At 44.6% G+C, this 12,258-nt stretch overlaps 1 protein-coding gene across 4 annotated transcripts in view; it reads left to right on the top strand.

The window, feature by feature from the left end:
- GALNT6 (polypeptide N-acetylgalactosaminyltransferase 6) overlaps positions 1–11,726 on the top strand; it is a 65,136-nt gene extending 53,410 nt beyond the window's left edge. For all 4 annotated transcript variants that reach the window (XM_053287922.1, XM_053287920.1, XM_053287919.1 and 1 more), the window contains exons 6-11: positions 4,447–4,564; positions 5,327–5,527; positions 6,187–6,318; positions 7,789–7,890; positions 10,463–10,615; positions 11,223–11,726. In XM_053287922.1, the coding sequence (XP_053143897.1) occupies positions 4,447–4,564; positions 5,327–5,527; positions 6,187–6,318; positions 7,789–7,890; positions 10,463–10,615; positions 11,223–11,336 (820 nt within the window). In that variant the 3' untranslated portion in view covers positions 11,337–11,726. The remainder of the gene's footprint in view (positions 1–4,446; positions 4,565–5,326; positions 5,528–6,186; positions 6,319–7,788; positions 7,891–10,462; positions 10,616–11,222) is intronic.
- Positions 11,727–12,258: the final 532 nt, after the last annotated feature.

Here is a 12,258-nt window from a genome sequence, read left to right as displayed (position 1 = left end):
CCCCAGTTAATTCACAGGGTTTAAAAAAAGATATTGTCAAAATATATCTTCAATGTAAAGTAAAACAACATTGTAAAAAGGGATTATTGTTTATAGTACAGGGATGCAACTATACAGGAATAATATCTGAGGTTTGTGGCCTGGCCATTACAAACCCTCAGGGTTCATCACAGATCCCCGCCTGATACCTTATTTATGCCTTTTTCCTTTTCTCAACTTCTGAAAATATGGATTTTAAAAGCTGAAGAGTTAATGTATTCTTTTCTTAATTGTTATACCAACCTAAAGTAATTCTCATCAAATAGTTGCTTTACGTTAATGTAGTAATTAAGATAAGAAGAAATTAAACCTTAAGCTGTCTAAATCTACAGAGTATCCATAGGTGAGGAAAAACAAGCTTCAAATATTTCTGTGCCCATTTGGGGATTGGCTATAATGCAAAATGTGCAGGCAGGATATGCAGCTAAAACATAGCACTGTGGTGCTTACGTTTAAGATTATAGTATCCTGTTATAAAGATAGTGTGCTGGTTCTGATTTTTATTCATTTGCCCTGAAATTATTGACTAAGATTTCCTAAATTGAGTAACAGTGTTTTCTTAATGGTTGGCTCCTCTAGACTGAGAAGCCCTGGGCTTCTGGTAAAGGATGATGTGGAGATCAAACTGAGCTGAAATGAAGCCAGTAATCTGGCAAAACTGGGAGCTTTTGACTCCTTTCTCATGTATTTCAGCATAAGTGATCTGACAAACAGTAACAAAAGGGTTGGCTTCTGATATTTTTATTTTATTTATTTAAAACATGTATATACTGTCCAAAACGCAAGTCTCTGGGCGGTTTACAACAAAATAATAAAAAGATTAAAACATGATAACAATTAAAATTTAAACGGTTAAAACAACTAAAAACACAAAACATCTAATTAAAAGGCTGGGTGAACACATGTCTTGACTGCCTTTTTTAAAGTCATAAGAGATGGGGAGGCTCTTATTTCAGCAGGAAGTGTGTTAAAAAGCCTTGGGGCAGCAACGGCCCTTCCCAGACGAGCCAGTGGCAACTGCAGACGGACCTCTCCAGATGATCTCAATGCGGGGTGTGGATCATAGCGAAGAAGGCGTTCTCTTAAATACCCAGGGCCCAAGCTGTTTAGGGCTTTATAGGTTATAACCAAAACCTTGTATTTTGCCCGGAAACTTTTCGGCAACCAGTGTAGATCTTTTAAGACAGGAGTGATATGGTCTCTCCTAGATGACCCAGAGACCAACCTGGCTGCCGCATTCTGGACCAACTGCAGTTTCCGGACTACGTACAAAGGCAGCCCCACATAGATATGCAGAAGTAGGGGAGAGGGACTTTAAACAACTCAGGACAGTGGCTGATATCCTGACTAACAAAGTGTGCACACTTCCACACAGGGATAGGGGGAGACAGAAACCTTCGTGCCACTCTCCATGCGTGCATGCTGTTGACTACTTGCACAACAGTGTGTGTGCAGGGGTAAAGGAGGAGTTGCACGAGGGCTCCTGTTGGACCCCTGCAGTCCCTCAAAGCACACACGCTTTGTTAGGATAGATAAATAAAACACTCTTGCACAGTACTGAGGATCCTGTGAACACGCGGGTATGCGTAGCTTAAGCTTTTCAAAATGTAAAGCTCTAGCACAAGCCTGCTCAACTTGGGCCCCACCAGCTGTTTTTGGACTACAGCTCCCATAATCCCCAGCCACAGTGGCTGATAGCCAAGAATTATGGGAGTTGTAGGCCAACATCTGCAGGAGGGCTGAAGTTGAGCAGGCCTGCTCTAGCATAGCTGCTAACCTCTGAGGCCTATGTGGTGCACACATGAACAACTTTACACTTGCTTACTGGTATAACATTACTACCTTTTCCTCAGGGACCTTGGGAACTCTAGTTCTGTGAAGAGTAGGACTTCTCTGGAATGGAGAATTCTCAGCACCTTCATAGGAACATAGGAAACTGCCATATACTGAGTCAGACCATTGGTCTATCTAGCTCAGTATTGTCTTCACAGACTGGCAGCGGCTTCTCCAAGGTTGCAGGCAGGAATCTCTCTCAGCCCTATCTTGGAGAAGCCAGGGAGGGAACGTGGAACCTTCTGCTCTTCCCAGATCGGCTTCATCCCCTGAGGGGAATATCTTGCAGTGCTCACACATCAAGTCTCCCATTCAGATGCAACCAGGGCAGACCCTGCTTAGCTATGGGGACAAGTCATGCTTGCTACCACAGGACCAGCTCTCCTCTCCGAATCTATAGTCCTCTTCACAGACTATCGTTCCCAGAATTATCCATACAGGATCATATAGCTTAAGCTTGCAGAAAACCAACATGTGTTTGTAGTGTAGACATCCCCTGTCAAAAAATGGTGGGAGGAGGGGAATAATGAGGGTCTACCTGCTGGGATCTCATTAAATATATAAGGTTTGCAGAACACTTGGTGCAGAGTTTTACTCCTCACCTAGAGTATGACAGGAGTCTTGTTTTTGTTTTTCTGTTCGACTTTTTGCTGTACAAGAGCAGGAGAACAAGGGCCCTGACACGAAAGAACCCAGGTCTGTTCCTTTCTCTTTCAGACTCTGCCAGCCTCTTGTCTGCCTTGGCAATGGGCAGCTGCAGAGTTGTTAAGGTAACCAGTATCCCCACCTCTAAAAGCTTGCAGTGACCTTGAATTCATAAAGTGGAAGCTACTTAATACCAACCTTGGCCCCTCATCATTGCAGCAGCGCGAGACGCAATCCTGTCCCTTTGGCCTCAAGTACAGCTCCTCTTTGTGCAAGGGTTAGACAGGAGCCTGTTCTGTCCCGATGAAAGAGGCTCGGGGGTTCCTTTTTGTTGCTGCTTTGGAGGGAGGGAGGCCGGTAAATTGCCTTTCAGCAACTCCTAATCTCTGCTGGCCTCTCTTAGGAAGAACAGAGCTCTGTTTCAGAAGAAGTCTCACTGAAGCAAGCGTTCAGCTCCAGTTGCCACTTCTACCTGCCCACCCACCCCCATTTTTTTTTTTTTAAAGGTCTGAGGTAACCGATTGTGAAAACCGGGTAGAATGAAACGCTCGATGCCCCAAGTGTTCTTATTTCTGGCTCTCTAATGTGCATTTATAGTAATGACACCCAAGGCCGAATAAGGGCCCTGTCTGTCTCAGAACGGCTCTCATTAAAGCCCCTAATGAATGAGCTCCATCTTAAGCGCTCTGGCTGCTTTTGATGTGCTCAGCCAAGGCATTCCTCAGTCTTTTTCCTGAGGTTTTTTGTTAGGTTGGGTTTTTTAAATACCATTTTTGGGCCTAGTCACTTGACATCCTTCAGGTAAGAGTAGCAGAACTGCAGGGGGGGGGAAGGTTGGGGGCGGGAACATGGGCTCCTGTCTCCAAAACTTAGAAGTGAGATAAATGTATGCATGTCCATAGCCTTTTTCTGAATAAAGAACTTGGAATCTTTAGTATGCACACCTAGCTCCCCTTCCTCCTCTTTACTCTTGTTCTCATGTGGTGTGCTGTTTTCTTTGTTTTGTTCTTAAATACATGAACCCTGTCGAGGCTCAAGGCACCTTACAACCTGATCTTTAAAATCTTATGTCTGAAACCCTATTTAAAATTGGGAGCCATATATATATAAGGCAGCAGGAAGAACAGGAATAAGAAGCAGCAGGAGATTGACTGTCAGAAGTTCACTTAAGAGGAGCCTTCCAAAGCACACCTCCGAGATTGCAGAAAAGGCCCTGTCCCTTTCTGCAGATCTGATCTCCTTAAATGATCTACCTTAAGCTGGGCTCTACCTGCTAATGATGACTGGTGGAGGGAGGAGATGTGGCAGGGTCATGAAAGGCAGGCACTTTCTCAGGGATGTAGGTTTCCAACCATAAAGGGCCAGGCCTGAGACCTGTATAGATACAGTATGTTTGTGCAGAGCAAAGCACCTGGAATCTCAGAGAGGAAAAGGAACACAACCTGACTGGAAGAGAACCTGCTTAGTTAAAAGGTGCCTCTTTGCCCTTGCTAACTAAACAAAGCACTCTTTAGGCAGAGCTGCTCAATTTCGGCCCTCCTGCAGATGTAGGCCTACAACTCCCATAATCCCTGGCTATTGGCCACTGTGGCTGAGGATTATGAGATCTGTGGTCCAAAAACAGCTGGGGGGCCTAAACTGAGCAGGCCTGCTTTAGAGTGACAGCTCTCACATTTAGCAGGGGGACATAGTAACTGTCCCTATTCAACCCAGCATAGCCTCTTTCCAGTGGCTGTTGCTAGTGTCTCCTTCTTGTGTTTCTTTTTAGATTGTTCTCTTTCAGGACAGGGAACCATATTTTTTTCTCTGTGTAAGCCACTTTGACAACTTTTTGGGTTAGTTAAAAAGCAGTAATACCTGCCTTGCTGAGATTGGTATTCATTTGTATAAAGCTTTGTTCTTGTGACCATCTTTTTCCCCCCTACCCAGAACTCCCACGTTTGCTGGTGGCCTCTTCGCCATTTCCAGGTCCTATTTTGAACACATCGGTTCTTATGATGATCAGATGGAAATCTGGGGAGGGGAGAATGTGGAGATGTCCTTTCGGGTAAGAAGGAAAGGTACAATATACTTCTTGCAATAGAGCCAAGGAATGGTTCGCATGTCTTCTGCAGGGCCATATTCCCACTGCAGGGCCGATTTGGGGGGCCCTGCTCTCTGCAGGCAATTCTGAGGAGAGGGCAGAAAGCAATTTCCCATCACTTGCCTGGTGATTGTGCTGGTTTGTGTGGGTAGTAGGGTGTTTGCAGGTTTTATCACTGAGAACCCCAAACTGAAAAATTATGATCTTGAGAAAACGTTAAAAAAATATTGACGCTTCAGATTGAGAACCTGCTCCTTGACTTGAAAATGGTTGCATTTTTTGTTGCTAATATTTTCAGATCACTTTTTAAAAGTCGCTTATGTTTCTGTTTTATTAAATTTTTATCCTGCTCTTCCTCCAGAGAGCCCAAGACAGGGTACATGTCCCCCGTCCCCCATCGCCCATTTTATTCTCACAACAACCTTGTGAATTTGGTTAGGCTGAAAGCTGGTAACTGGCCCAAGGTCACTCAGTGAGTTTCACTGCTGATCTGCGTCTTTCCAGTTTAAGTCCCACACTAGACACACTGTTTAAGTATGCCTTGCAATAGATTCTCCTCAGATCCTGATGCCGTTGAGCTTGGGGGCCATAAAAGATCTGGAGCAATCCCCTTCTTGACTACTCTGACAGGACTCCTCTGCATCTAAATTGCTGTTTAAATTATTGGTTATGAAACTCCGTTTTTATTCTTCACAATGGTTTCTGGCTTTTCTATTGGCTTTACAGGTTTGGCAGTGTGGGGGTCAGCTGGAGATAATTCCCTGCTCTGTGGTTGGCCATGTGTTCCGCTCCAAGAGTCCCCACACCTTCCCGAAAGGAACTCAAGTCATCTCCAGGAACCAGGTACGCCTGGCAGAAGTCTGGATGGATAACTACAAGGAGATCTTCTACAGGAGGAACCAACAGGCCTCTCAGATGGCTAGAGAGGTATTAAACCAATTTCCCTTGGAAGCTGTTTCTGAAGAATGAAAAGCCCCTATAGCTTGTGTTTGATCTTGGATGCTGAGTGAGTAGGTAGAGGCAAGCCATGATTAACCTGTAGCAGAAGGACCTCAAATGTTGTCATTAAAAGCTTGAATGAGGAAGGAATAACCTATTTTGAGCATTTTCTGGCCGCGTTCCCATGCATAGCTTGCTCAAAGTGGGGGAGAATTTGAAGAAAGCCTTCAAGCTACTGTTCCCATCTACTGGACTGTAGTTGGGGGTGGGAGGCTCCAAGCACTGAGAGTTGCCTGATTCCGAGTACCTAGAATTCCTATCCATAGACTTAGTAACTTGGAAGATCATCCACTGGAGCTTTGGCAAGTGGTGAGGACCTATCCTCCAGAACCTCCAGCATTCTAGAAGGGAAAGTGATTCAGAAGTTCTGTGGCTTTAGAGATCCAATCCTTGAAAGCTGGTTGCAAGAGAATTCTCTTAGGAGCCTCTCAGATTGTATCAGATGCAGCAAAGAATGGTCATCCAAAAACAAACAAGTCCTTAGATTTGTTTGTGCAAGCTTGTTTGTGCCCCCTTGTTTGCGGGCAGGGAAGACCACTTCCTTTTGTGAATTGTTCTCTAATATACCTGCACGCTGGCTTTGTCAGAAAACTTACGGAGACCTCACCGAGCGGCTTGCACTGAAGGAGCGTTTGCACTGCAAGAACTTCACATGGTATCTTCAGACCATTTATCCAGAAATCTTCATCCCAGACCTTACCCCAGCTTTCTATGGAGCAGTAAGTACTACTTGGGTAATTCTTTCTTGCTTTTCCCGCACATGAGAATGACCTTCCTCGGTCACAGCAAAGGTCCATCTAGCCTAGTGCTCTTATAGCCAATCAAATACCCAAGAACTTGCATTGTAAGGCTTTTGATGTCTGGAGTTGCCCAAGGCAGGGAAGAAGTTTGAGGCACATGTACACACCCGCTTTCTGTATGATGTCCCTACTGCACACCTTTCCTTCTCTATAGGTGAGTGGCTGCCATTCATAGTGAAAAGAAAAGTGCTGCACATGGGGACAGTATTATTGTGGTGGGGTGGAGAGAGTGCCTGCAATCCTGGACAGTGTCTGCAGGGGAAGAAGCAATGTCTTCTGAAGGCAGCTCCTAGTCTGTGAGGAAGAGGGTGATACTTGTGACGTTTCACTTCCTCCCCCTGGAAAACAAAAACATGGAGCTGGTTTCAGGAGGTGAAATAATAAAGCAAGCAATGTACATAAAATACAAAGTGACTACCACCTGTGAATTTGAGAGGCTTTCTTACTAGTTAGTTAACATAAACAGGAGAAGCTCAGTCTTTTCTCCTTCAGTGTCCTAATTGCTGAGTTGCCTCCTCTATGGAAATTTGGGCGTCTCCAAGCCTTACTGGGTGACTTTGACTTTGCAATATAAAGTAAATATTACGTTAACTGGAACATGGTATTCAAAAGCGTCAATAGTTGCTTTGTCAATATTTATTTATTTCTGTGTACTCAATTTTTTTCTTTTCCTCTTCTCTAATTTCCTCCTTCCCTACCTCCCCTCAGTGCTGCTGGACAAATGGTTTTCACGTGCTTTAGAATTTAGAACCCTTTATTTAAAAACCTTTCTGGGGTCTTTTGCAAAAAGAAAGAACAACCTTGTTGGTTGCTACCTTTTTGTGCTGCAGAGAACAGATATACTTCTGTGATTAAAATTTCCATATCTGTCCTACCCTTTGGACTAAATGCATATTGGAGTGGAGAGCATTTCCATACCCGGTGAACTGTCTGAAATGGAAGCTTTGGCACTGCCTTCCTTGCTAGTGTCCACATCAGTGGTAGCAAAGGTGACCTTAACTAGGAGCATCCTCTTGTTTCTCAGAGGATTTTTAGTTAAATAAATCACCATCTAGAAAGGATAGCATGCTGACATGCAATGACTGCAGTTTATCTGCCATAGCCATTGACTGAGTGGCTTTGATGTTACAGAATGTTCATAAATATTCTGCCTTCTGAGATAGAAGGTATAAGAAATTGTATGTGGTTGATATGAAGGAAGTTCAACTGAGGGGATAACTCAAAATTGCAGAAACCAATCGCTTCTCTGTGTACATGTGCTATTGACTAAAAGGGGAGTGCAGAGTAACAGGGACCATATCTACAGTGTTAAAATAAAAATTGGAACTTCTGGGTTCTGGTACCAGTTGGAATTGCACCTCTCACTGTGTCACTTTCACTTCCTTGCAGATTAGAAACGAAGGTTCTAAACGCTGCCTGGATGTTGGTGAGAACAACCATGGAGGGAAGCCGCTGATCATGTACCCCTGCCATGGGATGGGAGGCAATCAGGTATGGAATTCATGTAAACATTTCAGTCTCCATCTGTCTCCCCCCTGTATGCGGACATGAACTGACTCTCATCATCATCATGTTTATTTACGGTCATAGACCAAAATTTACATACATAATCCTATATAATAAGATGCTTGGTGTCTGCGTCCGTGTCTTTTTCGGGTGTTCTGCGCATGCGTGGTGCGCGTGTGCAGAACACGGCGAGGGAGACACGGCCGCAGGTGCCGGCCGCCATGTTGGCCGGGTGGCGAAGAAGCGGCCATCACCGACGCCGGGCGGGGGGAGGAGCAGCAGCAGGCCAAGGAGAAGCGGCGGCCGCCGGGCGGCTGTGCCGGGGACAAGCGGCCAACGCTGGATGGCCGGGCAAAGTGAGGAGGCAGCGGGGGAAGCCGGGCGAGGCGGCTTCTAACAGGCTACTAGCGCCCGTTAATTTAACGGGCTGAAAGATACTAGTAATACACAAAATATAGTAGTAATATATACATAATATAATCAGGGACATGGACTCATCCTAATCAGCAGTTTCCCGTTTGCATAATCTGGTTTACCATCTGTTGTCTAGCCTTCTTAGCTGCCTCACAGAACTTAGCAACTTTAAATGTTACTTCCTCCTTCTGATCTGAGAGCAGATAGTTGACGTAAAATGCATCTGTATGACCTGGGAAATCAGTCAGTAATGAGGAAATATAACAAGTTCATAAGTCCCTATAGAAGAGACAGCGGAGTAAAATGTGAAAGATAGACTCCTGTTCTCCAGAGCCACAAGGGCATAGTCTCTGTTCTTTTGGGATCCCTCTAAATTTACCTTCTAGTTCAGCTGAAGGTAGCACATTAAATCTGGCCAGTGTAAACATCCTGCGATACTTAGTAATGGTAATCTTACCCAGGTAATTCGCAGTTTTAGTGTTATACATTTGTAGACCTAGGAAAACTTCTTTAGAGATTAAAGATCAATCAGTCTGCATTTCCATATCATAGATCCGCTGCTTTAATATCAGCCTTGAGCAACAAAAACCCATTTCTAGTAAACCATCCAGACTAAAGCCATATAAACTTATTTGGCGAGATATTGACTGCTTCCAACTAGAATTAAATTTATCAATAAAAATTAGGTGAGCAAGACCTGTAGAGAAGAAAGACAATCTTAACCAGAACTGAGAATGAAAAACCACATCCGGGCTTCCATCTTAGGCATACCAGTTTCCATCCTCAATATTACATTGGGAACACATCTAGGGATCTGTAAAATAGATCTCAAAAACTTTGTCTGAACTATCTCTAGTGGTGTGCAGTTAGTATACGGGCCTAACTGCGACCCATAAAGCAACTGAGAGCAGGCTTTAGCTGTAAATAACTTAAGGGCGGCTGGTACAGATTGAGCCCCATCTTGGTGGAAATCTGATTGGATGGCCAATGCCGATTTACGTGCATTTTGGATAACATATTGCAGATGTCCTTGGCGTTTCGTAGAGGCCTGGAAAACAACCCCTAGATATTTAAAGGTCTTAACCTGTTCTAGTTTATGTCCAGCCAAAGACCAATTCAAGGTCTTCGGGTATGAATTGACTTTTATCCCCTGCCCCATCAAAAGAGGAGCATGGGCAGCTGCCATATACTGTCAGACCATTGGTCTATCTAGCTCAGTATTGTCTTCTCAGACTGGCAGTGGTTTCTCCAAGGTTGCAGGCAGGAATCTCTCTCAGTCCTATCTCGGAGAAGCCGGGGGGGAACTTGGAACCTAGATGATCTTCCCAGAGCGGCTCCATCCCCTGAGGGGAATATCTTACAGTGCTCACACACCAAGTCTCCCATTCATATGCAACCAGGGCAGACCCTGCTTAGCTATGGGGACAAGTCCTGCTTGCTACCACACCAGTTCTCCTCTCCTACAGAGAGGAGTCCGAGGGAAGAGGAGTCCAAGGGACTTCAAGAGGGAAGTCCAAGCAGTGGTGACCTCAGAAAAAATATATGAGGAAGAGCACAGAAGGACCAAAGTGCCTTTTGGTTGTTGAGAGCTTTGTCCCACATCTTATTTCTTTTTCAGATATCTGGTATATTGCACATGCTCACATCCTAAACATAAATGGAAGTGAGCCCATGGGGAATTGTACTTTAAATATAAATGCTGTATCCTGTATATGTGCATGACTCTCTGGGAGTTGGGAAATTATCCCCCTCCCCCCAAAAATTCAAGATGCATCTTCATTTCTCCCCCGCCCCCCATATGAGCAATTGTCTCTGGATTACACCAGCATTAACTACAGAAATCCACCACATCATGAATTAATAGTTTTGCTACTAGGGCAGCTCAGGTCCCGTAGGGTCACTTTTTATGGCCCCTGCATTCACATGGACCAAAAGCATTAGGTGCTCCTGAAGAGTTTATTCCCAGTGGTATACCTTTCCTAGGATGCCATTATATACAATTATGTACCCTTGTGCTTTTTTCAGTATAAAAATGAATGCACCTCTCTCTAAAATGAATAAATGGACTCTTCTGCTTTGCTTTTGAATGTGGAAAGTCTCTCTCTTTTTGGCCCCTCTGATCTTCTTTGTGTTTTGCTCTCAGTACTTTGAATACACATCCCAGCGAGACCTGCGTCACAACATAGGCAAGCAGCTCTGCCTTCGGGCAAAAATGGGGCCTGTGGAATTGGGAGACTGTCACTACACAGGGAAGCACTCTCGTGTGCCAGAAAATGAAGAATGGGACCTGACCATTGTAAGTTCATGCCCAGGTTTTTGAGGGATGTGCTTTCCTCCTTCGCTGGCCTGATTTCAGAACATGTGTTCTGACCAGCCATCAGTCTTCTAGTGCTTGCCAACCATACCACTCTTGCTGCTTCCATTGCTGTGGCCTGCCCAGAGTATCCATAGGATGCAAGCAAAAGGATGCCCATTTTCCTTGAGACATGTCTGCTGGATAACAGAATTATTCTTCTGGCAATGTCCTTTGAAAGTTAGAATCCTTTTGCATGTCAGGTTGCTATCTCAGTAGCTGCAGTGGCCACAACAGCCAGTTTCTGAGAGAGCTCTCTGAGGGACCCAAACCTCATCCATTAAGAACTCTGTGTGTGCACAATCCTTATTTCACTGCCTGGAGATATGGTGATAGTGGAGAACCAGTCTATCCATAGTGATTATCTATGTCGGCTTAATAGAACCTCCATGTCCAGAGGCAGCGTACCTTATCCTGAGAGCAAAGTGGAGGTGGTTATTGACTTGGTATCCTGTTTATGAGTGTTGTGGGCGGAGGCGGGCAGACATCTATCCTGCTGCTGAGAACGGAATGCTGACTAGGTGTAATTGATGCTTATGTCATTTTTTAGGATCACCTGCTTAAAAATGTGGCATCGAATAAGTGTCTGACTGCAAGAGGTGAGCATCCCTCTGAGGTTCCCTGCAACCCTGCAGATTCCCATCAGCTTTGGTACTTCAGTTAAGCGGTCCAGCAAAAGACCAAAGCAACACCAGCAAGACCTGTTGCCAGTGGACCTCATGTGGAGGCTTCTGTTTTCCATGCCCTGCTCTCAAGACAGCAGAGGACAATTCAAGGAGAAGAGAAAGGGGATCCATTGAAATATGCTGCATCACTACACACTTGCCTCTACAACACTCTTGTGCCTTTTGGGATGGGGTCGTCTTAACAGACACAGCAAGCCTTGGTGTATCTTTTTTCTTTCTTTTTAGTAAAGTTGCAAACGTGTGTTTGCTCCTCAGACTTCATAATCAAACTCCATATTGTGAGACTGACATCTGTGATTTCTTCTGAATTAGATAAAAAGTGACGGTTGCAAGATGTGAAATAAAATGTCTTACTGTGTATATCGTGAGCAATGTAGCAAGTAGCATGTTGAGAACCAGCTACAGAACCCGTCTTAAAGAATAAACTTGTCTGTAGGAATACTTAGAAAATAACTTGATACCAAAGATGACTGACTTCTCTGTTACTTGGGAAATGTGTACTCCAGCAGTTCTGGTCCTTGTCAGGGAAAAACTGCACCCTAATGGTTAGGGAGGAATCTGGAAATATTTCTAATGCTTTCTTAGCTCTTCCCACACACCCCACCCCCACCAAAGGTCTTTGCACAGAAAGGCTGGTAGGTCGTAGGCAACTGTTGCGGAAGGTCCAACAGATTAGCCTGCATTTAAAATAGCAAACACTGGAGGGCAGTGTTGTTGCATGACAGAAATCCTCAGCCCTTTGCACAGGCTGTGGCCAGTGCCTTACCTCAGGCTTTGGGAACTCTCACCAGCACACTGCAAATAGGCACTAAATGCCTTGAAAGACCTTAGATATATATATATATAAATAAATGCTTCCTAGGCAGCTGATTCTTCTACCAAAGGAAAGTGTAATTAGGA

Source organism: Hemicordylus capensis, chromosome 2 (genome assembly GCF_027244095.1).
Source record: "Hemicordylus capensis ecotype Gifberg chromosome 2, rHemCap1.1.pri, whole genome shotgun sequence".
Taxonomy (NCBI): Eukaryota; Metazoa; Chordata; class Lepidosauria; order Squamata; family Cordylidae; genus Hemicordylus; species Hemicordylus capensis.
The sequence above is the reverse complement of the archived record's forward strand: the minus strand, read 5'-3'. Positions and strand labels throughout refer to the sequence as shown.